At 34.1% G+C, this 22672-nt stretch overlaps 2 protein-coding genes across 2 annotated transcripts; one reads left to right on the forward strand and one right to left on the reverse strand.

Moving 5' to 3' along the window:
- Positions 1-261: 261 nt before the first annotated feature.
- Positions 262-2952, reverse strand: LOC133205271 (zinc finger SWIM domain-containing protein 7-like). The gene is made up of 7 exons (XM_061341044.1): positions 2896-2952; positions 2404-2500; positions 2260-2281; positions 2009-2111; positions 1399-1477; positions 632-657; positions 262-519 (listed from the first exon to the last, which is right to left on the reverse strand). Exons 1-7 carry the CDS (start codon positions 2926-2928, stop codon positions 415-417), a joined length of 465 nt encoding a protein of 154 aa, XP_061197028.1. The 5' UTR covers positions 2929-2952; the 3' UTR covers positions 262-414.
- Positions 2561-18677, forward strand: LOC133205270 (beta-ureidopropionase-like). Its single transcript, XM_061341043.1, has 15 exons — positions 2561-2714; positions 3039-3210; positions 5721-5808; positions 6218-6312; positions 7182-7266; positions 7428-7504; positions 7651-7705; positions 7837-7951; positions 8523-8604; positions 9670-9712; positions 9913-9939; positions 11172-11212; positions 11466-11552; positions 12404-12495; positions 17880-18677. Exons 1-14 carry the CDS (start codon positions 2614-2616, stop codon positions 12488-12490), a joined length of 1155 nt encoding a protein of 384 aa, XP_061197027.1. The 5' UTR covers positions 2561-2613; the 3' UTR covers positions 12491-12495; positions 17880-18677.
- The last annotated feature ends 3995 nt before the right edge of the window (positions 18678-22672 follow it).

The raw sequence follows: 22672 nt of genomic DNA on the forward strand, positions 1-22672 counted from the left end.
GGATAAAAGTTCTCTCACCAGACTTTACCTCTAGATTTAATATTGACACGTTGACACACTAAGGCGACAAGAGGCACCAAATTCCTCAAAGACATGTCTGAAGATTGTGTCCTTATGAGATGGCCCTTGACCACATCCAATGCTTTAGCAAAGGGCTCACTTTATGAACAAATAATCATGTCCATTCTGCACTTGATAACATAAATATGTGCAAACCCACATCTCAACATTTCTTCCTTGTCAGTCATCATATAAGTTAAAAATATTTCTAATTCCTTTAATGGAAAAAATAAAGTTTCAAATAACAGAATTTAAATGGCAAAAAATGCAACTTTTAACAACAACAATATTGTTGCTTCACAGATGAGAATATATCCATGTAATGTGCAAGTCCTTCTCATCAGAAGTAAATTTTTATTCCAAGTTCTTGATAAGATTGGTCATCTCCTGGTCAGACACTTGTTGAGATTTGCTTAAGTTCATGGCCTCTGCAAGTTTTATTGCAAGCACATGTTTACACTGAAAAAAAAAAGGAAATATTAATCATATTAAATAAAAATACCCTCAATATGTACTGTATGTTTTAAAGGTAAACAAGGTATTATCAAATGTTATAAAAAGCCACACTAACCATTATATGATCATCTTTAAGTAAAACTGAAAGAAAAAGTATGCTTATATATATATATATATATATATATATATATATATATATATATATATATATATATATATATATATATATACAAGAATTCTAAAATCAGTATCTGCACTCATTTCTCAGATATGAAAATTAGACCATTCCAAGTTTTTTCTACGTTTAGCGTCCACATGTGCCTTGGGTTTTTCACATCCCAGATCAAAACAAAATCAGTAGTCCTGAAATTAATCATTTTGGTGGAAACTTTTTTGTCAATTTCTTTCTATATTAATTTATGTAGAATTCGTCAATCAGATTTTGCAAAGGAATAGATCTTTCCATGAGGAAAACAGATTAATAAAGGAAATAAAATACCAGTAGTTGAATGAGACTGTTTTTATGACTATAAAGTCTGTGTTCAATTTTTTTTTTTTTTTTCTTTAAGAACAGGCAGGTAGGATTTTGAAAGATAGGTGGATGCTACACAGAGAAAAAAAAATTGGAAAGGCCTTACCTGTCATTCAAGTTTCAAAGTGAGATCTGTCATAAGAAAGTGTCATCTCATTTCAACACTAAAGAAATGGATTTTTGTTTAGCTGGGGTGTTTTTTTTTTTAATCAGAATTTTATACTTTAAAATAGAGGACTGTTCTTACGTGAATTTTCCCACAAAGCAAATGGATTTTTTCAAAAATCATAATTTTTTTCTGTGTGCACTGAAGTTACTTAAATCAGTACCCGAGTTACTTGAGTCAGTACCTGAGTATCTGTAGGCTGGGCAGGAGCAGTAGGTACTGGACAGTAGGCAGATATAAGGGGTACCTGATGTCCCCAGTACCTAAACATAAAATACATTAATACTGAAGAATATAGATACAGTAAAACTTGTCTAATCTGGACATCACTAGTTCCATAGAAATTGGCCAGCCATTAGAAAACACTCTGGATTATAGGCAACATTTTTAATTGAAATACTGAAAGGGACTTAATGTATACATCCTATTAGACAAGACTTCAGAATACACAACATCCAGAATAGACAAGTTTCACTGTACCAACCAATATTTTAACCGATTTTGTTTTATAATTAGTACTGTTTGTTAGAGTAACATTCTGGATTATAGACAACATTTCAAACAATTGAAATTACTGAAAGGATTGACTTAATTAACTTATACATCATATTAGACAAGATTTCAGAATACACAACATCCAGATTAGACAAGTTTCACTGTACCGACCAATATCTGTAACTGATTTTGTTTAGCAATCATTTCACTGGAGTTCTGAAATTATCAGTGATACATGAAGAGATTGCATGCATGGACACATCAACACTGACAGTATGCAATTTGTAATGCTAAGTTACCTGATAAACTTTTCGTCCACTTGGACATGAGATGGTGGTCACATTTCTGTGGTCTATTATATCCAAAGCTGGAAGGAGTGGAGCTTGGAATACAAAATTCAACCTGTATATTGATATAGCAAAATTGTTTGTTACTCAGTGACACAAGGCGTTTTTTTTTATTTCTAAAAACATTAAAAAGGCTCCTTTAACAAATTAAAATCGTACTACAGTACTAGTTCATGATTAATTCTATTTTATCTTTTACTTACGCTGACAGCAGTTCATCGCTTACTGAAAAGAAATTATATATTTTTTCATTTATTTATGAATTTTTTTTCTGAAATAATTTTAGCTATTGCATGGGTTCAGTTTTTGTTGAAGACATATTTTTTGTTCAATATTGCTACACATACATTTCCCTGTTTTGCTGTACACCGTATTCACTTCTGATAGGAGTTGTTCTGCCACTTCATTTATTTTTTTACCTGCTTGATTCATCACATGCAACACCTGTCGAAATGGAAACAACTATAATAATAGATTCTGTGTCGAAGTTAGAGTTATCTTCCCTGAAAATGCACAAGGTCAAGGTTGTTTTCTGCATTTAACGTCTGAAACGCAACATGTCTGGAGAATTTGAAAGCGTTGAAAAGTCGCTGGAAAAGCATCTTCCACCACAAGAATTAGCTGAAGTGAGGAGAATTCTATATGGAAAGGAGTTAAGGTAAAAACTGGCATACAAAATTTATTATTATGGGCAGTCTATGCAAGATTTTCCCAATGCAAAGAAAGGTAAAATATATTTTAAACACAGGATGCCTTATCTAGATATGCTGCCACGTTATTGGCACACTTGCAATGGTCGGTTATCTTGCATACAATTGGGATAGGTAAATTGAACTTACAGTTAATATCAGAATATTATCAGAGCTCTGCATTCCCTATTCCCTTCCATTTTTCGACAATGCGCGTTTTAAATCACGTGATTTAAAAAATATTTACGTCACAGTGTTTACAAACAATAACACGTGTTTGTGTATTTTTTCAGGGCATTAGATTTTTCTTCAGAGGTTAAAAATCTTGCAGACAAGAAGAACTTTGAGCTGAAGGGCTATGCATTCACAGCAGCTGAGGAGAGCATGCGCCCACCAAGAATTGTCCGAGTTGGACTGATTCAGAACCAGATAGTCTTACCGACCACTGCACCAATCCCACAACAGGTTCATGTCATATCCCAGCAAGATTTTACATAACTGTTTTGAACTAATGCATTGATTTATATGAAAAATTCATTCAGTTTTAATCAGGTCAAGGTGTCCTCCATATTTGGAGAAAGTTTTCATCTCTAATTTTGGCCCTTTCACACTTGCAAACATTCTGCCCTGTTTCAGATTAGACATTAGACATTCAGACATTAGAGTTCTCTAGGGTTCTAGTAGTACCCCTGCAGTCACAGTTAAGAGATACTGCTGTCTTCTTTGAATTCACCCTGTTCTAAATTCGCTCATTTGTAACAAGGGCAAAGGGGCAAACATTTCCCTGCATGCAGTAACAATTTGTACAGTCAAGCTTGGAGAATTGAAGGGGGAGGGGGGGGGGGGTTCTTGTTTCAGTTTTACATAATTTCAAGGGAGTATGAAAAGAATATCATACTTAAGGACATATGCAACGTACCTTACCTACTGATAATTTTTCAAGATATTCTTAATTTAAGATTATAGTGCCATCAGATGTTCGTCGACAAAAAATCAGCATGCATTACCAGGGGTTTTGAAAAGATATCAATTGATGAAAATTCTTGTATAATTCAAAGAAAAATACACAAAAATTACTAAACACATATTCTAGATGTTTTGTTCATCCAAACTTGTTTTAGAAGTGTACAATAGTACATATATACATACAAATGTAGCACACAATTCCTTTAAGTATTGGAACTCTTCAACTCCAGGGAAAAAGACAATAAAGTTCAAACTATGTTGCCTATGTCCTTAAGAAATATTTTGAGCATATTTTATTATATAGTAATATTATCCTCACAACGTCAGGGATCCTGAGTCCTCTCATGGATGTAGGACCCCCTGACAAACATCATTTGATATTTTACAAGCTGAATGCAGCTACATCTTTTGTGAAATTACAAATCTAGATTGTTAGCTCACCTCAACAAAGTTGGGGGAGCTTATGTAATACCCTCGGCGTCGGCGTACCAGCTTAAGGTTTTTGGAGCAGTTTTCTTTTCAAGTACTTCTATGGCCTATATTAGTCAGAGATGCATGGAGGATGCTTCTAGTGTGTTTCATTGTACCAGTCAAGGTTTCAGATGCTGCAATTTCAGCTAAAGAATGACCAGGTTAATGTTTTTGGAGCAGGTAAAAGTTTTTGGAGCAGGTCTCATTTCCAAGTAACTATAAGCCCTATATTGACCAAACTTGCATGGATGATACATCTAAGGATGCACATTACTGGACTTGCTTCGGATGCTGAGTCTGACCCATATTTTCCGGATGAGTGACCAAGTTAAAGTTTTTGGAGCAGATGTCATTTCCAAGTATCTATAAACCCTATATTGACCAAACTTGCATGGATGATACATCTAAGGATTCACACTACTGGACTTGCTTCGGATGCTGGATCTGACCTACATTTTCCGGATGAGTGACCAGGTTAAAGTTTTTGGAGCAGATGTCATTTCCAAGTATCTATAAACCCTATATTGACCAAACTTGCATGGATGATACATCTAAGGATTCACACTACTGGACTTGCTTCGGATGCTGGATCTGACCTACATTTTCCGGATGAGTAACCAGGTTAAAGTTTTTGGAGCAGATGTCATTTCCAAGTAACTATAAACCCTGTATTGACCAAACTTGCATGGATGATATATCTAAGGATTCACACTACTGGACTTGCTTCAGGTGCTGGATCTGACCTACATTTTCCGGATGAGTAACCAGGTTAAAGTTTTTGGAGCAGATCTCATTTCCAAGTAACATAAGGCCTATCTGAACCAAACTTGCATGGATGATGCATCTAAGGATGCACACTACTGGACTTGCTTCGGATGCTGGATCTGACCTACATTTTCTGGATGAGTAACCAGGTTAAAGTTTTTGGAGCAGATCTCATTTCCAAGTAACTATAAGGCCTATCTGAACCAAGCTTGCATGGATGATGCATCAAGGGACGAACAATCTCAAACTTGCTTCAGATGCTGGATTTGACTTACATTTTCTGGATGAGTGACTAGTTTTAAGTTTTCAGATAAGTCTATTCCCAAGTAACTGCAAACCCTATCAGACCAAAATTGCATAAATGTTGCATCTAGGGATGCACACTCCAAGATTATTAGTTTAGTGTGGGACTTTGCCTTACTTAAAGACAACATTCGCTGAGGTGAGCTCTGTAATCTCTGATTACCCATGTTTTTTCTTATCTCTTGACTAATTTTAAGCCTTTTAGTTACATTGAGATGTAAACTGCTTTCTCTCCGTGTATGTCTACTTATGAAAGCCCCAATCTGATTGGCGCTTCTCAATAAAAAATTCAAGCCTGTAAATATGGAATGAAGTTTGTCAAGATTCAACATTCATGAGTGGACTCAGGACCCCTGACGTTCTGATAATGTAGAAATATATGTTGCATTTACATGCATCTGATAATTCCAATGCATGTTATTATGTTATTGTAAAATATGTAAAACATTTCTTAATATTTACTTTTCCAGATTGAGTCCCTCCATAACAGAATATCTGAGATAATTGAAGTGGCAGCACAATGTGGAGTCAATGTGATTTGTACTCAGGAAGCATGGAGTATGTCTCTACATTTATAGAAATCTTTCAATGTGACATTAGAATATCAAATTGGAAAAGAAAAGCATATTCTTCTGTAAATCTTTTCAAAATTTTAAGCATGCATGTGATCTTGTCCTTTTTGTTTTACAGCTAGGCCTTAATGTTTTACAGCTAGGCCTTTATATTTGACATCTTTGCCTTTTTAAAGCTGTACGGCTATGCTTTTATATTTTACAGCTGTGCCTTTATGCTTTACAGCTATGCCTTTATTTTTTTACAGCTAGGCCTCTATGTTTTACAGCAAGGCCTTTATGTTTTACAGCTATGCCTTTATATTTGACAGCTTTGCCTTTATGCTTTACAGCTGTGCTTTTATATTTTACAGCTAAGTCTTTATGTTTTACAGCTATGCCTTCATGTTTTACAGCTATGCCTTTTGCATTTTGCACACGAGAGAAGCATCCTTGGTGTGATTTTGCGGAACCTGCAGAAACAGGAGCAACAACAAAATTGATGCAAGAGGTGGGTTAGTTACTTGTCTTCTACCTATAGGAAAGATGTGTATGATTTATTTTCTGACTAGAAGACTTGTAATACAGACATATATCTGAAGAAATATAACTAAAGAGTGGTAAGGCATGACTAAAAAAAATTATGTACAGTCTTAAAAATTACAAAGCAATAAGATCTTTACTCTTGGCCATGATTTTGAACTTTCATAAAAGAGAATTTGGTTTGGTCAAGTTGAAGGCAGATGCACAGCCAGAATGGAATGAAAAGAAGGTTTGGGGGCATTCAGAGTTTTACACAGGAATATATAGGAAAAAATTCTTTTAAAAATTTTCTCAAGAACAGCAATAGCATGAACAGTCATTATATGGAAGAATCTTTAGGTAGTGTACAATTCATGTCTCCCGGGGGTAGTGTGGTGTCACAATAAATGATCAAAGTTTTTATATAGGGACATATAGGAAAAAAATCTGATGATGAAGAACGGTAGGGCCATAGTGACTCAGATTAGCTGTATGGCCCATGGGCCTTTTATTTTGAACATGATGTATATGCACTTTGTTGATTTGTGCAAAGGTAGCTATGTGCTTGGAAGGTCAAAGCTGCATATCAGATCAAGGTCATGTGGATTAGCTGAAGGACAACTAATTATTTGCTACAGATTTTGGAAATTTGGAAAGTCAATATTCTATATATTTTACTTTAGTTTATTACTCTATTTAATAAGTAAACATTTTCAAAAATAAAGCATTAAAAATATATTTTATCATCACATTTTGTTTAAGACCTATTGAAAACCTTTTGCATCTCTTAAAATAAGAACATGGAAGAAAATACATTTATGTTTAAACAAACTTGTCAAATTTTCTTTGAACATGTAGTTGGCCAAAAAACACAACATGGTAATTGTGTCCTCGATCTTAGAACGTGATGAAGAGCATGGGGATGTTTTAGCCAATACTGCAGGTACTACAATCATTTTAGTCAAAACACAACACTAAAGATGCTGCATAATCTTTATTTGCAGAAAATTACTTAAAAAAGCAATTCAATATTGAATGATACTAGCTTGAGAATTTGGGTGAGGATTATCTATTGATATTTACAATTTTTCTCACTGTTTGCAGTCGTAATTTCCAACACTGGCAAATACCTTGGAAAATCAAGGAAAAACCACATACCTCGTATTGGGGATTTTAATGAGGTAAAAATTTATATCAGGTAATTTAATATCCACATTCTTGTTCTCGTCTCTGTGGAAGAAAAGGGGAATACTCTGTTTGAAATCAGTCACATGAGAAAATATGATTTGTATGTTAAAGATCAGCAGTTTGTTTACATTAATTTCAGTCTACTTACTACATGGAGGGAAATACAGGGCACAAAGTGTTTCAGACACAGTTTGGTAAGCAAGATTATTGCACCGGTATATAGATGTATTCATAGAGATGAAACATGTTAATCATTTAAGGTGCAGTAGTGAATAATTGAATTATTTGAGCTTAATTCCTACCATTGTATTAATAATCATCACAGGAAGAATTGCTATTAATATCTGCTTTGGTCGTCACCATCCCCAGAACTGGATGATGTATGGAGTTAATGGAGCAGAAATTGTCTTCAATCCCTCGGCAACTGTTGGAGCTCTAAGGTATTAATGGTGAACAAGCACTTTGCTTTGCCACAACTAACTCAAGTCAAAAGTGCTTGTAGATTTTATTTCATTTCAGTCTTTTTTATGCCTCTGTAATCGGAGGGCATGTAGTTTTTTGGTTTCTCTGTCCGTTTGTCAACAAAAACATTAATCTTACCCATAACTTTGAACCATTAGTGCTAGGGCTTTCATATTTCACATGTGTATACCTTGTGACAAGACCTTTCTTAGGGTATACCAGCTTTTTTGACTTCATAACCTTGACCATGGAGTTTGACCTACTTTTGAAAACTTTTACCTTTGCCATAACTTTAAAATGGTTCAGGTTGGTTCTAGGACTTTTGAAGTTTATACATGTATGTGCATTCCTTGTGACAAGACCTTTGGGTACCAATATTTTTGACCTCATGACCTTTATGTTGGAGTTTGACCTACTTGAAAAACTTTAACCTCGGCCATGAGCTGCATAACAGGGGCATCAGTGTTTCATATACACATCTTCATTTTTAAATGAAAAAAGTTTTTCTTTGAATACATGTACATCACTGTGAAATTTGCTTCTGTATAGTGAACCCATGTGGCCTATTGAAGCCAGGTGTGCTGCTATTGCAAACAGTTACTTCACCTGTGCCATCAACAGAGTGGGAACAGTGAGTGTTTTTTGCAAAGTTTGAAATTTTTCTCATTTAAATTTAAGCTTTGGTGTGATTTGGGGGGTGGGGTGGGGGTGGGGGGTTGATAGAGATAATAATCTGAACATTCATAGCATTCCTTAGTTAATACCTGTCTCACAAGAAACAATATTCATGGTACATTTTTTCCGGTTATAAAACTCAATTCATTGGCTTTTGTCTAATGAACAGCTTCAATCAAAGGTATAATACATGTACAAGAATAACAGAGTACTACATGTACATAGCCCTATCAGCACTATCCTTATCTTTTCAGTCTGAAAGAAAATAAATTCCACTACATCTGAAAAAAGTCACATGACTCTCACTTTGAATTTTCTTTTATAATGCTTGTAAAATATGTAAAACTCATTTAGTATGAACATCAATATACTGAATTTACAAATATAGCAATTTTTTTTATTATTATTTTTTTTTCCTTTTTTTTGAATGCCCGGCAAAATTCTTATCAAATCCTTGTAAAATTTTCCTGATATGACAAACTTGGGTAAAGCAAATTTTACAGATATAGCAAACTGATTTTGTGTCCACTAGAGGTTAAAATAAACAGATTTTTACATCCTTTATAGCAAGTTTTTAAAGATTTCAACTTTAGGATATTGATCTGACATTTTCTTGTAAGTATGTATGTATATTTGAAATTCAATTCATCCCAAAACTTTTTTACTGGAAGGTAACTTTTGTATTTCATACCGGTTCTTCCCGGAATACTCAATCCCGAAGTACATAATGAATTATGGCTATAGTGAACTAAATTCACAGGTCCCCATGACTTTGCTATAACCGAGTTTTACTGTAGTTATATTTTGTACTTAAAGGGAACACTTTTAAATGTATACATGTACATGTACTTACATGTACTAATATTATTCCTAATACATGTAGTTTTAGACACCCATTTACTAGGAGGCAGATCTCCCAAGCACTCTTTAGCCAATTTTTAAAGTGCTGAAGTTTGTTTACTGGGTTATATGTAGTAATTTTATTTGATGACACAATAATTTAACATTTTATCAATTGTAGGAGTTGTTTCCCAATGAGTTTTCCTCTGGTGATGGAAAACCAGGTAAAACAATAGAAATTCTTGTATCAATTTGATTTTCTCACAGGTCATGGCTTAGATCTTGGATGCATTCAAGATAATGAATAAGAGTTTTCTGGATTTGTAAATTAAAAATTTTCTGTTCTCTGTTCTTGCATTATCTGTATAGATATAGTATACTTTACATATATGGAATTTTTAATTTTACTTTGTACATGTTTCAGCCCATAAAGATTTTGGCCACTTCTATGGTAGGTTATTTACATTATTTCCCATACTGATATGTATACATGTACTTTACAACAGGTATCAAATAGTATGAAAACAGAAATACTTTCATTGATTATATCAATCTCATATTTTATGAGTTACAAATATTATACAATTTTTGCTGGTTTTTGAGGTCAATACAATGATTTAGACACTTGAGGAGTACAATATTCACTGAGCCCGGAAGGTGAGGTGAATATTGTACTTCGAAGGTGGTTAAATCATCGTATTGACCAAAAAAAAGCAATAATTGTTTTATTATATGATTCAATGATTAAATGACACACACTCATTAAGCAATCCGTGCCATCTTACTTGTTCACATCTACTGAAGTACTAGCTGAACATAATGAGAGAAATGGGGTTAAAAAACCAGTTGTATTATTTTGGAATTTTTTATTTTAGTTTAGGTGATATATATAGAAAAAATAAATGTCATGCACATATATAGGATTGATTTTGAAAAAGAGGGCATTAAAAATAAAAAAATTGACAAGTTACCTGAAAACAAATCTTTGACTAGCCCCCCCCCCCCTCCCCCCCCCCCCCCCCCCCCCCCCAAGGAAAAGAATTCTCCCAAATCAAAATTTTATTTGGTGGGATGTAAAGATCAATAAACTTTTCAAGGGGAGGGGGGCTTTCATTGAAATTTTTTATCCTTTAAATTTAAATTAAAACTTAACTTTCTCAAAAGGTGGGGAGAGGGGCAGGCCTCCTGCAACCCCCCCCCCCTCCCCCCAAACCCCTCACCCAAGAATCTATGTACCTTAATGTTATATTCATATTAGTGGATGTCAGGTGCAAGTGAAATAACTTTCCAAAACTATTTGCATCAATTTGGAATTTCCCTGTCTATTTTTGGTTCAATGCAGAATAAATAATTCCTTATATTGACCTGGAGGATCACATGCAGGTCAATATAATGTAGTATTTTTCTAACATTGTTGGATCTCAGCCAATCAGAGAGATTGGAGTTATTCAATCATATAATAATAAAGTTTAATGTGATGTATATATACATTAATTTACTTTATATTGAGTTAACTATGTTACACTGTTCAACAGATTTTTTTCCTGGAAAATGTCAGATATATGTAGTAATTCTCACATTATGTAGATGCGCCCATATGAATGTCCATAAGGTAATTCTCTGCCTTTTTGAAACAGAACATTGCATGTATGTAAAATTGCCCTGGTATATTTTATTCTCTAGGATCTAGCTATGCTGCAGCACCTGATGGAAGTAGAACACCAGTGAGTAGACTCTTACAATTAACAAAGTTCTTGGTGTGAAATGAAGAGTAACTCATATTTGCTCATTGTATTTATTATAAATAGTAATTATCATATATAATAATGCCAAAATTATTTGGCCCAACTTTGAATCAACATACATGTTTGATTGTATGTTCTTTACTACTGCTATAGTGCATTCTCAGTAAGTTGAGGATGCATGACATTTTTCGAATGTTCCATAAGCATTACTACACATATTTGTGTATTACAGGGCTTATCCAGGACTAGAGATGGACTGTTAGTAGCAGAGATGGACCTCAACCTTTGTCGTCAGATCAAGGACAAATGGTGTTTCAGAGTAAGCGAATTGTTTGTGGATTCCTGACGGCATATTTCCTTGTGAAATTTATTTTATGAATGACTTTGGCTGGGGCATATAGTGTTTGTCAAGTCCATCTTCCGTCCTTCCATCTGTTTGTCCGACACGCTTTGTGTTTAGCTCAGTTTCAAAGAAATAATTCAAGAAGTTTTTGTTAAACTTTTGGTGATTTGTATTGAACATCTTTGCTAGCCAAGGGTTTTTGGCCCACTCATAAACTGTTTTTGGGGAGCAGAGTGGACTGAAGAAGATGGGCATTGAACTGCATCAAAATATTTTGACTGAGACCTTCCTTTTGACAGTTACCTCACTTTTCTTAAATTTCCATTTAGCTCAGTTTCAAAGATCAATTCAAGATATTTTTGCCAAAACACATACACTGATACACATTGGTGAGAACTAATTAACTGTGCCCAAATTTATGAAATTGACCTTACTTGACCTAATTTTGCCTTTACCTCAGTTTCAAAGTAACTTTTCAAGTTATTTTTATGCAAGCCTTTGGGCTGATACATAATATAGTGAGAATTTATTACTATGTCCAATCTTTTTTTACCTTGACCTTCTTAATGACCTTTGACTTTACTATTTATTTTGTATAAAACTCACTTTTAAAGAAACTTTTCAAGATATTTTCATCAAACTTCAAACATTAATACACATTTTCATGTTACATTACTAATCAACCTTAGATGGGGCGTTCATGTCCTATGGACATATTTCTAGTTTGAACTTAATTTTGTTTGTGCAGAGTTTCTACAGAGAATGGAGAAACATTTCCATTCTCTTTTGATTTACATGTTGTATAATTTGTATACCTTTACATTTAGATGACACAAAGATTAGATCTATATGCAGAGTCTCTGTCTAAAGCAGTGCAGCCTGATTTCCAACCTGACATTGTGACTGAGAAGTAAAATGTGTATGTATTGTTTATGATGTCATTATGGAAAATTTCAGAATTGAGCAGAAAATATTGAAATATTCTCAATTTTAGCTCTTCTGAGCCAAAGGCTCAAAGAGCTAATGCTATGGCCATTTGTGCCATGTGCGTAAACTTAGAATACGGGCCACAACTCAAGAACCCCTTGGCCAATTATTGTCAAATTTGTCACAGGGTATCCTTGGCCCAAGGGCTCCCGTAAATACTAAAACTAGGGTTGTGATTCTTAAACAAGGGGAGATAATTAGGTAAATAAAATCAAAAGTACTGATTGCTAAAAAATCTTTTTCTCAAGAACCACTGGGCAGATTATCACCAAACGTACACAAAAGAACAAGATATGTTGAAGATTAAAATTTGTTCAAGGCATCACCCTGGGGCAAAGGGCGTGGTCTCAAGGTCACTTCAAAGTTGACCAAAAATTACATTTTATTAAAATGTTGATATTTTGCTTACTATAAGGACTAGGATCATCAAATCTTGTCTGTTGATGCATCTAAGGACCTCATATCATGTTGACTCAAAATTTGGTTACAGTGACCTACTTTTTGAAATTTGCAGTCATTCTTTTTCAAAATAATTTTGAGGCATATCTTGAATAATTTAAAGCCTATGATCCTCAAACTTTGTCAGTTGATGCATCTTGGGTCTTCAGAGTACATCAACTAAAAAGTAGGTCACCTTGACCTACTTTTTGAATTTTATGGTTAATCTTTTTCAAAATATTTAAGGTCATTCATTCGAATACTGAGAGGTTTAGAATCATTAAATCTTGTAAGATGATGCATCTTGGAGCAATAAAACATATCTATTAAAAAGTAGGTCACAGTGACCTACTTTTTGAACTTTGCAGGCTTTCGAGTTCAAAGCATTTTAGAGGTATATTTTGGACATTTTAAGGCCTATGATCATAAAACTTTGTAAGTTGCTGCATCTTGAGTCCTCGAAAAAACGTCAACTGAAAACTAGTTCATTGTGACCTACTTTGAAATTTTATGGCTATATTTAAATATTTTGGGTACTATTTGGTTTAGAATCATCAAACTTTATCAGTTGATGATGTATCTTGGGTCCTCTAAGTAGGTCGACTTAAAAGTAGGTCACTGTGACCTACTTTTCAATTTATCTGGCTATAATTAAATATAATAAATATCGGGTACTAGTGTTTAGATTCATCAAACTTTGTTAGTTGATGCATCTTGGGTCCTCGGAGTACAAGGACTGAAAAATAGGTCACTGTGACCTACTTTTGAAATTTTATGGCTATATTTAAATATTTCTGGGTACTATTTGGCTTAGAATCATCTAACTTTGTCAGTTGATGCATCTTGGGTCCTCGGAGTAAGTTGACTGAAAAGTAGTCACCGTGACCTACTTTTGAAATTTCATGGCTTTATTTAAATATATCAGGTACTAATTGGCTTAGAATCATCAACCTTTGTCAGTTGATGCATCTTTGGTTCTTGGAGTATGTCAACTTATATGTAGGTCACTCTGACCTACTTTTGGAATTTTATGGCTATATTTAAATATTTTTGGGTACTAATTTGCTTAGAGTCATCAAACTTTGTTGGTTGATGCACCTTGGGTGCTTGGAGTACGTCGACTGAAAAGTAGGTCACTGTGACCTGATCAAATATTTTTCAGGTACTAATTGGCTTAGAATCATCAAATTTTGTAAGTTGATGCATCTTGGGTCCTCAAAGTATCTGAACTGAAAAGTAGGTCACTTTGACCTACTTTTGAAAGTTTATGGTTATAATTAAATATTCGGGTACTAATTGGCTTAGAATCATCAAAATTTGTCACTTGTTGCATCTTGGGTCTTCGGAGTATGTTAACTGAAAAGTAGCGCTAGATCAACATGACCTACTTTTGAAATTTTATGGCTTTATATAAATATTTCAGGTACCAGTTGGCTTAGAATTATCAAACCTAGGTAGTTGATGCATCTTGGGTCCTCGGAGAATGACAAGTGATAAGTAGGTCACCATGACCTACTCTCAGGTACTAATTGGCTTAGAATCATCTTGGGTTCTCAGAGTGTTTTATCTAAAATGTAGGTCATGATGATCTATATTTGGAATTTCAAGGCTTTATTGAAATATACAGGATACTTAGAGACTTCAAATAGAAGTGATACTTGTTGTACAATTTATCAGAAGAGCGATTCAAGGCCCTTGGGCCTCTTGTTTTCATTTAGTTCAAAATATGTACTGTATTACAAAAATATGATTCAGTTTGATGTTCTGTGATTGTAGTGTATACAATGTAAGTAAACAAATGAAATTTCTGTAAAGTGTATAAATAAGATGCATGTAATTACAAACATTTACAATATCTTTTTTTTATGCCCCTGGATCGAAAGATCCCAGGGGTATATTGTTTTTGTCCTGTCTGTCTGTTTGTCTGTTTGTCCGTTTGTCTGTTTGTCCGTTTGTCTGTCTGCCTGTTGTCAACTTTAACCTTGCCCATAACTTTTGATTGGTTGGAGCTATGACTTTCAAATTTCACATGTGTATTCCTTGTCACAAGACCTTTCTTTGGGTACCATAATATTTGACCTTTTGACCTTGACCTTGGAGTTTGACCCACTTTTGCAAAATTTTATGAGACTTTAACCTTGGCCATAACTTCTGAACAGTTGGTGCTTGGGGTTTCAAACTTCACATGTGTATTATTTGTGACAAGGCCTTCCTTTGGATACCAACAACTTTGACCTTTTGACCTTGACCTTGGAGTTTGACCTACTTTTGAAAAACTTTAACCTTGGCCATAACTTTTGAACAGTTGGTGCTTAGGGTTTCCAACTTCACATGTGTATTCCTTGTGACAAGACCTTCCTCTGGATATCAACCACTTTGACCCTTTGACCTTGACCTAGGAGTTTGACCTACTTTTGAAAAACTTTAACCTTGGCCATAACTTTTGAATGGTTGGAGCTAGGGCTTTCATACTTCACATACGTAATCCTTGCGACAAGACCTTCCTTTGGATTCCAACCACCACTTTGACCTTTTGACCTTGACCTAGGAGTTTGACCTACTTTTGAAAAACTTTAACCTTGGCCATAACTTTTGAATGGTTGATGCTAGGGCTTTCATACTTCACATATGTAATCCTTGTGACAAGACCTTCCTTTGGATACCAACCACCTTGACCCTTTGACCTTGACCTAGGAGTTTGACCTACTTTTGAAAAACTTTAACCTTGGCCATAACTTTTGAATGGTTGGTGCTAGGGCTTTCATACTTCACAAATGTAATCCTTGTGACAAGATCTGCCTTTGGATACCAACCACTTTGACCTTGATCTTGACGTTTGACTTTTATTAGCTCACCTGAGCTGAAAGCTCAAGTGAGCTTTTCTGATCACATTTTGTCTGTAGTCCGTCCGTCTGTCTGTCTGTCTGTCTGTCTGTCCGTCCGTCTGTAAACTTTTCACATTTTCGACTTCTTCTCCAGAACCACTGGGCCAATTTCAACCAAACTTGCCACAAAGCATCCTTGGGTGAAGGGGATTCAAGTTTGTTCAAATGAAAGGCCACGCCCTCTTCCAAGGGGAAATAATTAAGAATTGGTGAAAATTTGGTGTCATCTTTTAAAAATCTTCTTCTCAAGAACCATTGAGCCAGAAAAGTTTATACTTATGTGAAACCTTCATTACATAGTGTAGATTCAAGTTTGTTCAAATCATGACCCCCGGGGGTAGGGTGGGGCAACAATGGGGGATCAAAGTTAAGCATAGGAATATATAGGGAAAATCTTTAATAATCTTCTTCTCAAGAACAACAAAGCCACAATTAGTCATATTGATATGAAATCATCCTCAGGTAGTGTAGATTTAAGTTTGTTCAAATCATGACCCCCGGGAGAAGGGTGGGGCCACAATGGGGGATCAAAGTTTTACATAGGAATATATAGGGAAAATCTTTAAAAATCTTCTTCTCAAGAACAACAAAGCCACAATTAGTCATATTGATATGGAATCATCCTCAGGTAGTGTAGATTCAAATTTGTTCAAATCATGACCCCTGGGGTTAGGGTGGGGCTACAATGGGGGATCAAATTTTTACATAGGAATATATAGGAAAATTCTTTAAAAATCTTCTTCCCAAGAACAACAAAGCCACAATTAGTCATATTGATATGGAATCATCCTCAGGTAGTGTAGATTCAAGTTTGTTCAAATCATGACCCCCGGGGGTAGGGTGGGGCCACAATGAGGGATCAAAGATTTGTATAGGAATATATAGAAAAAAAATCTTCTTCTCAAGAACAACAGAGTCACAATTAGTCATATTGATATGGAATCATCCTCAAGTAGTGTAGATTCAAGTTTGTTCAAATCATGACCCCCGGGGGTAGGGTGGGGCCACAATGGGGGATCAAAGTTTTACATAGAAATATATAGGGAAAATCTTTAAAAATCTTCTTCTCAAGAACAACAAAGCCACAATTAGTCATATTGATAGGGAATCATCTTCAAGTAGTGTAGCTTAAAATTTGTTCAAATCATGACCCCCAGGAGAAGGGTGGGGCCACAATGGGGGATCAAAGTTTAACATAGGAATAATTAGGGAAAATCTTTAAAAATCTTCTTCTCAAGAACAACAAAGCCACAATTAGTCATATTGATATGGAATCTTCCCCAAATATTGTAGATTCAAGCTAGTTTAAGGCATCCTCCAGTGGTAGGGTAGGGCCATAATGGGGGTTCAAAGTTTTACAATAGAACATATACAGGAAATATCTTTAAAAATCTTCTTCAATCTCAAGAACAACAAAGCCATGATCAGTCATATTGATATGGAAGCATCCTCAGGTAGTGTACAATCAAGTTTGTTCAAATCATGACCCCCCCCCCCCCCCCCCCAGGGTAAGGTGTTAGACATATTTAAAATTCTGTTTTAAAGAACAGCAAAATCATGATTAGTTATATGAAGATAGAAGCATCCTCAGAAGGTTTATATTCAATTTCATTCAAAACATGGCACCTTGGGGTAGGGTATGCCTAGAACAGGCGATCAAAGCTTTATATATGAATATATAGGAGAAATATAGGAGAAGAAATCTGCTGACGAAGAACAGCAGGGCCATATTGACTCAGGTGAGCGTTGTGGCCCATGGGCCTCTTGTTTAAAAAAACTTTAACCTTGGCCATAACTTTTGAACAGTTGTTTCTAGGTCTTTCAAATTTCACAGGTGTATTCCTCGAGACAAGACCTTTCTTTGGGTATCAACATTTTTTATCTTTTGGCCTGGATTTTGACTTGCATTTGAAGAAACTTTAACCTCCGCCATAAGCTGCCATGTGGGGGCATCAGTGTTTCACAAACACATCTTGTTTTTTTTTAATTGTAGACCTGTGACTGATGAGACAGAGGTCCTTTCCAATCCTATGTGAATATGGAACTAAAGTGCCTGGTTAGAAAATTGATCAGAAAAAGGATTAAAAATCAAGCAAATCAAGAAACTGAAACCCAAATTATTTTAATTAGTAAATGTCAGTTTTGTAGAGATGATTATATCCTGGATAATTATAGTGCTTATTCTCTTGTTACTCTTGTAAAGTATAGATTATATTCTTGAATCATATAAGAATATTGGTTACAGAATTATGTGTGAAATGAGGTCTTAATTCTAGTAAATTTACAGATTTTGCAAATTTTGAGATTGCTTTAGGGAGTAGGGTTCTAGATTATATTTGGTGACATTGGTCTTGGATGTGATTTATATGTTGATTATCTGTTCATTTTACATTGTACAATTTTCAAGTGACAAACTATTATTGTTAAAAAATTTTAGAATCATTTATGCCTATAGTATATATTTAGATTTTCTCCCTTACTCAGTTACTTGTAACTTTACAAATAGTTAGTGTACTACTGTATATTGTTTTTACTGTTTTATTATCAATACAGTTTTCTGCAAGTTATTTTGATATAATTTTAGAAAGTACCTGTGAATTTGTATGTATTTTTTGCCAGCGTGTTAGATCTAGTCCTTTTTTCAGTGCAGACGTTTTTAGTGCTGTTTGCATTGACAAAAAAAAAATGTGTTTAGCATAATACAAAGATTGAGAATATATTTAACACATTATATATGTCCTGATATACACATTATTATCAATAAATGTCAAGGGAAATGTTTCCATTATCATTCTTTGTGATTCTTATCATTTCAAGGCTTCATTGTTTTATATATATATATATATAGCACAAGTAAAGGAAATTTCTGCTTGTTTTTTGTGATAGTATGTGGGGAGATCACATGACCCAATATAGTGTCAAGAAAAGTGGAAATCTCGATTCCCTTTCTCTATTCCAAAAAGATAAAAAGCTATGAATTTTAAGAGTTTATTGTTTTGCCTTTGTATATAATACAAAAACCTAATGAAGGGGGGGGGGGGGTATTTGTGCAAACGGTTACTTTGTAAATCTTTTATTTACGTGAACAGTTGGAGAACTGTTAAAAGTGGTCGGGAAAATGTTAAGATTCTTTTAACTTTGTTATGATAGTCTTCAACAGTTCCATGAAAAGTTGTTCAAAAAATTATTTTTGTATTTTATTTGTCCACAATCAATGTAAGAATTTCTGTCATGGCTATGAAAAGACTCTGGGTATGATTGTAGAAGTATGGAGAGTGGAATTTTAGAACTAATATTTAATAGTTAGATTTTTTTTTTGTTCTGTGGATTTGCTGGTTATACTTCATCGTAACCTTGAGGGAAGGGAAATTTCTGACATAGAAGGGTTCTCGAAGATGAACATAGTACACCATTGTGTACCAAATACTTATCAAATCAGTATATATATATATATATATATCTACCAACAACACTCCTTACTTTTAATGAAACAATCATAAATACACAGGTATATTTGAACATTTGTTGTTTACTGTGATGAAGGTTTTATATTTTCCCTTTAGGATTATCCATGATTAATTAAATGGGGATTTTTTCTGGCGAAACCTGCCAGGAAATGATGGGCTTTTTTTTTCCATCTGAATGTTGCAGTTCATTGATTAATGTCTACTGGGGTTGAGCATGTTTGTATACGTTTTCTTTCTATTGGCTTTCAAAATTAATCTTTCGGGTGTTGATTTCATTAAACTAGAAATGACACTAAAAATTAATATACTGTAGCCTTCCTTCTCGTATACTGAAAATATCATTAAACAATGAATACTCTTCAGGTGACGTGATCACTAACTAAGAAAAATAACTCTGGTTTACTTGGTAATATATATATAGAGTTGTCTTTTTTTACTGCCTGGCCATAAGTATATCATTTTAATTTTCATTGACAAATGCCTTCTTAGGAAAAAAAAAACAACACTTTACTAATAGCTCATATTGTATGCATCCAACTTCACAAAATACTGGATTTCTGGCGCTTTCTCATAATACATGTATCAACAACAATATCTCTGAAAATTGTATGTAGACGTTGCGGTGATTTCACTTGTCATATGCGAAGATGAAGTTTACTGTTGAGAAATTGTAGTATTTTTATTTTTTAAGGTTAGAAATTTTGGCTCGATGATTTCATAAATTATTTGCATGAATAATGTATTTGGTGAAAAGAAAATTTTGCATAATTAAGTGACCAAAAAAAAAAAAAGTTGAGATATAGATTGGCCTCACTAAATTTTTAAGTCATTTTTTTTTCAGTAAAATATATACAATATAGTTAAGAAACACTTATGGTCATAAATTATAGTTGAAAAAATAAAAGAAAGATCAAAGTAGGGGACTGTTTCATATATATATTGTTTAGTCTCTTAGACTTAAAATTAATTCTGTTGATACTAAAGATTATTAAAATTAGATTCACATCTAAGAGAGAAGGTGCCATGAACTGGGGAAAAATGTTTTCTGGTCGATATTTATTGTAATAATATTCCCTTAAATATCTGCCATAAATGAGTTTGTTTTCAGTGATGCCTGCAAATTACAAGTTATGTATTTCTGCGTTTGTGATTCGTAGAAATGTGTAAGGCATACAATGTATAAGACCATAACGTTGTAAAAAATGATATGCTTCATTTAATTAAAACGCAAATAATCACATGTATATAACTCATACTGGTCATGCAAAAAAGTCATTGTACTCTGTTATGTGTGTTCGTCTTATACTTAATACTTTTAGGATTGGATTACGTATGACGGATAATTGTTTCCTGGACGATGCTTCATGTCTAAACACCCCCGTAAACACTTAACACATCACTTGAAATTGTTTCGTAGAGACGATTTCCTTTTATTTAAAGAAATGAACCCCCCCTCTCTCTCTCTCTGGTTTTGAGATCTCTCTCTCTCTCTCTCTCTCAAGAGAGTCGCTGGTTTTGAGATGGAGAGACAGTGAGAGGAAATATATAAATGCAGCAATGTAACCATTTAAAATATTTACAAGTACTCGTAGTTGAAATTGGTCGTGGTATATATGCAATGTGATGCTAAAATTAATAATGAAAAAAGGTTAAATACACGTAATACCAGGCAAAAAAATTCTCAAGATAGCTCAATACGGAAGAAACTTAGGTTTTTGCCCATAGTTTTAATTACTTCCTAGTACGTGTAAATATGGTTGTACTCTCATTTCAAATCATGACTTAAATTCTTAGTTGTTAACCGATGATAAACAAAAAAGGACAGGACATATATACAAACAATTAATTGAGTTAAAAAACATTGATATTTTATGATGGAAATTTTAGGGGGAAAGGTCGCTTTTTGCGTTGACTTAAAACATTTTCACTCAAAATAAAATAAAATAAAATAATCACTACAAGGAAGTGTGCTTAAAAACTCAGTAAATTACATTTTTTACCCTAATGTCCATAGTAATGCAATATACAGATACAAGTTTAAACGATGTACATTTTACGAATATTTAACTGTCCTGGGCATAAATTGACCTCTGAAATAGAAGAAAAAGACTGACACATAATTGAATAAACTTTTCAAGCCCAGCATTGGACCCACGAACATGAGTGGACTCAGGACCCCTGACGTGTGAGGATCCATGCAACTCCAGATACAAATTATAATATATATACACATGGTCCCAATATAGTGATGGCCCATGTGCCTAGAAATATACAAATTTGAATCCTGTCTGTTTTTATTAATACATGTAGATATTTTTAACTTTATCTCCCAACTTCTATGAAAATATTTTTTTAATAATATGTCCTTTATATCTATGTGAAATTCAATAGCCTCTATCGGTTATAAGGTATTAAAAGGTAACTGAAAACAATTTCACTAATAGTATCTGGACACACATTTAGTACAAATACCCAGTATTGGTTAATTTGTTACTCTAAATACTCTTACTAATTGAACTGACTTGAGGTTTCGGCAGTAGATCTATCACGCAGCTACGGAGAAATGTGACCTGGTTCATATTTAGACAGTTTGTCATAAGCCTAGAGGAGGTCGTTTAATTGATTTATTTCATATCTTGTAAAAGTTAGGCAAAGTAAAATACTGGAAGAGTGTTTCAATGTAACAGGGGAAGGAAAGCTAGACCGATTCTTACATGAATTAACTATTTGGGAAAAATGGAGAGAAAATCGGCTCAATTGCTCATGATTCTTGCTGAAATATATATTTAATGAACCGAGCAAAACAGAAGTTACGATTATTGTATTCTACTTGGTTTCCAAGTCACTGTTCTTTTCTAATGTATGATTTTGTTTACTACAAGTCCTACTATAGATGTACCAGTCACAATGCTGATGGGGGTCACTAGTCGTCAGGGGTTCTTCACCGAAAGTTCATAAACAAAACCTCTCCAATTTTGGTCATTAATAACCGGTTTTAAAACAAAACATCAGATTATATATGTACTGATAAAATCGATCAGTTTCTTTGTGCAGTTGCGTTATATCACGTCATATCATGATAATCCAAAGTTCAATTATCGTATAGATGAACATGTACTGTATGCCAATCACCTTGCTAAGTTATTTTTAAGAGATATATATGATCACAAAGGTACGATACCATACAAAGTTTAAAACCACTTAGAGAAGGGGGGGGGTACTCAATTTGCTGTGACTATCCAAAATATTATAAAAATCAGAAATAATGTATCAGACCAATTAAAATATTAAATAAAAAAATTGCACATTAGATATCCCT

The sequence above is a fragment of the Saccostrea echinata genome, unplaced genomic scaffold (genome assembly GCF_033153115.1).
Source record: "Saccostrea echinata isolate AGI-Se365-2 ecotype Australia unplaced genomic scaffold, CSIRO_AGI_Sech_v1 ptg000054l, whole genome shotgun sequence".
Taxonomy (NCBI): domain Eukaryota; kingdom Metazoa; phylum Mollusca; class Bivalvia; order Ostreida; family Ostreidae; genus Saccostrea; species Saccostrea echinata.

Coding starts and splice junctions, on each gene's coding strand:
- LOC133205270 (XM_061341043.1), top strand. CDS start 2,614: ATGTCTGGAGAATTTGAAAGCGTTGAAAAGTCGCTGGAAAAGCATCTT. Junction 7,267..7,427: donor TGTTTTAGCCAATACTGCAG/GTACTACAATCA, acceptor CACTGTTTGCAG/TCGTAATTTCCAACACTGGC. Junction 11,213..11,465: donor CTGATGGAAGTAGAACACCA/GTGAGTAGACTC, acceptor TGTGTATTACAG/GGCTTATCCAGGACTAGAGA.
- LOC133205271 (XM_061341044.1), bottom strand. CDS start 2,928: ATGCAGAGCTCTGATAATATTCTGATATTAACT. Junction 2,501..2,895: donor ATAATATTCTGATATTAACT/GTAAGTTCAATT, acceptor CCATTTCGACAG/GTGTTGCATGTGATGAATCA. Junction 658..1,398: donor CCCAGCCTACAGATACTCAG/GTACTGACTCAA, acceptor TTTTTCTTTCAG/TTTTACTTAAAGATGATCAT.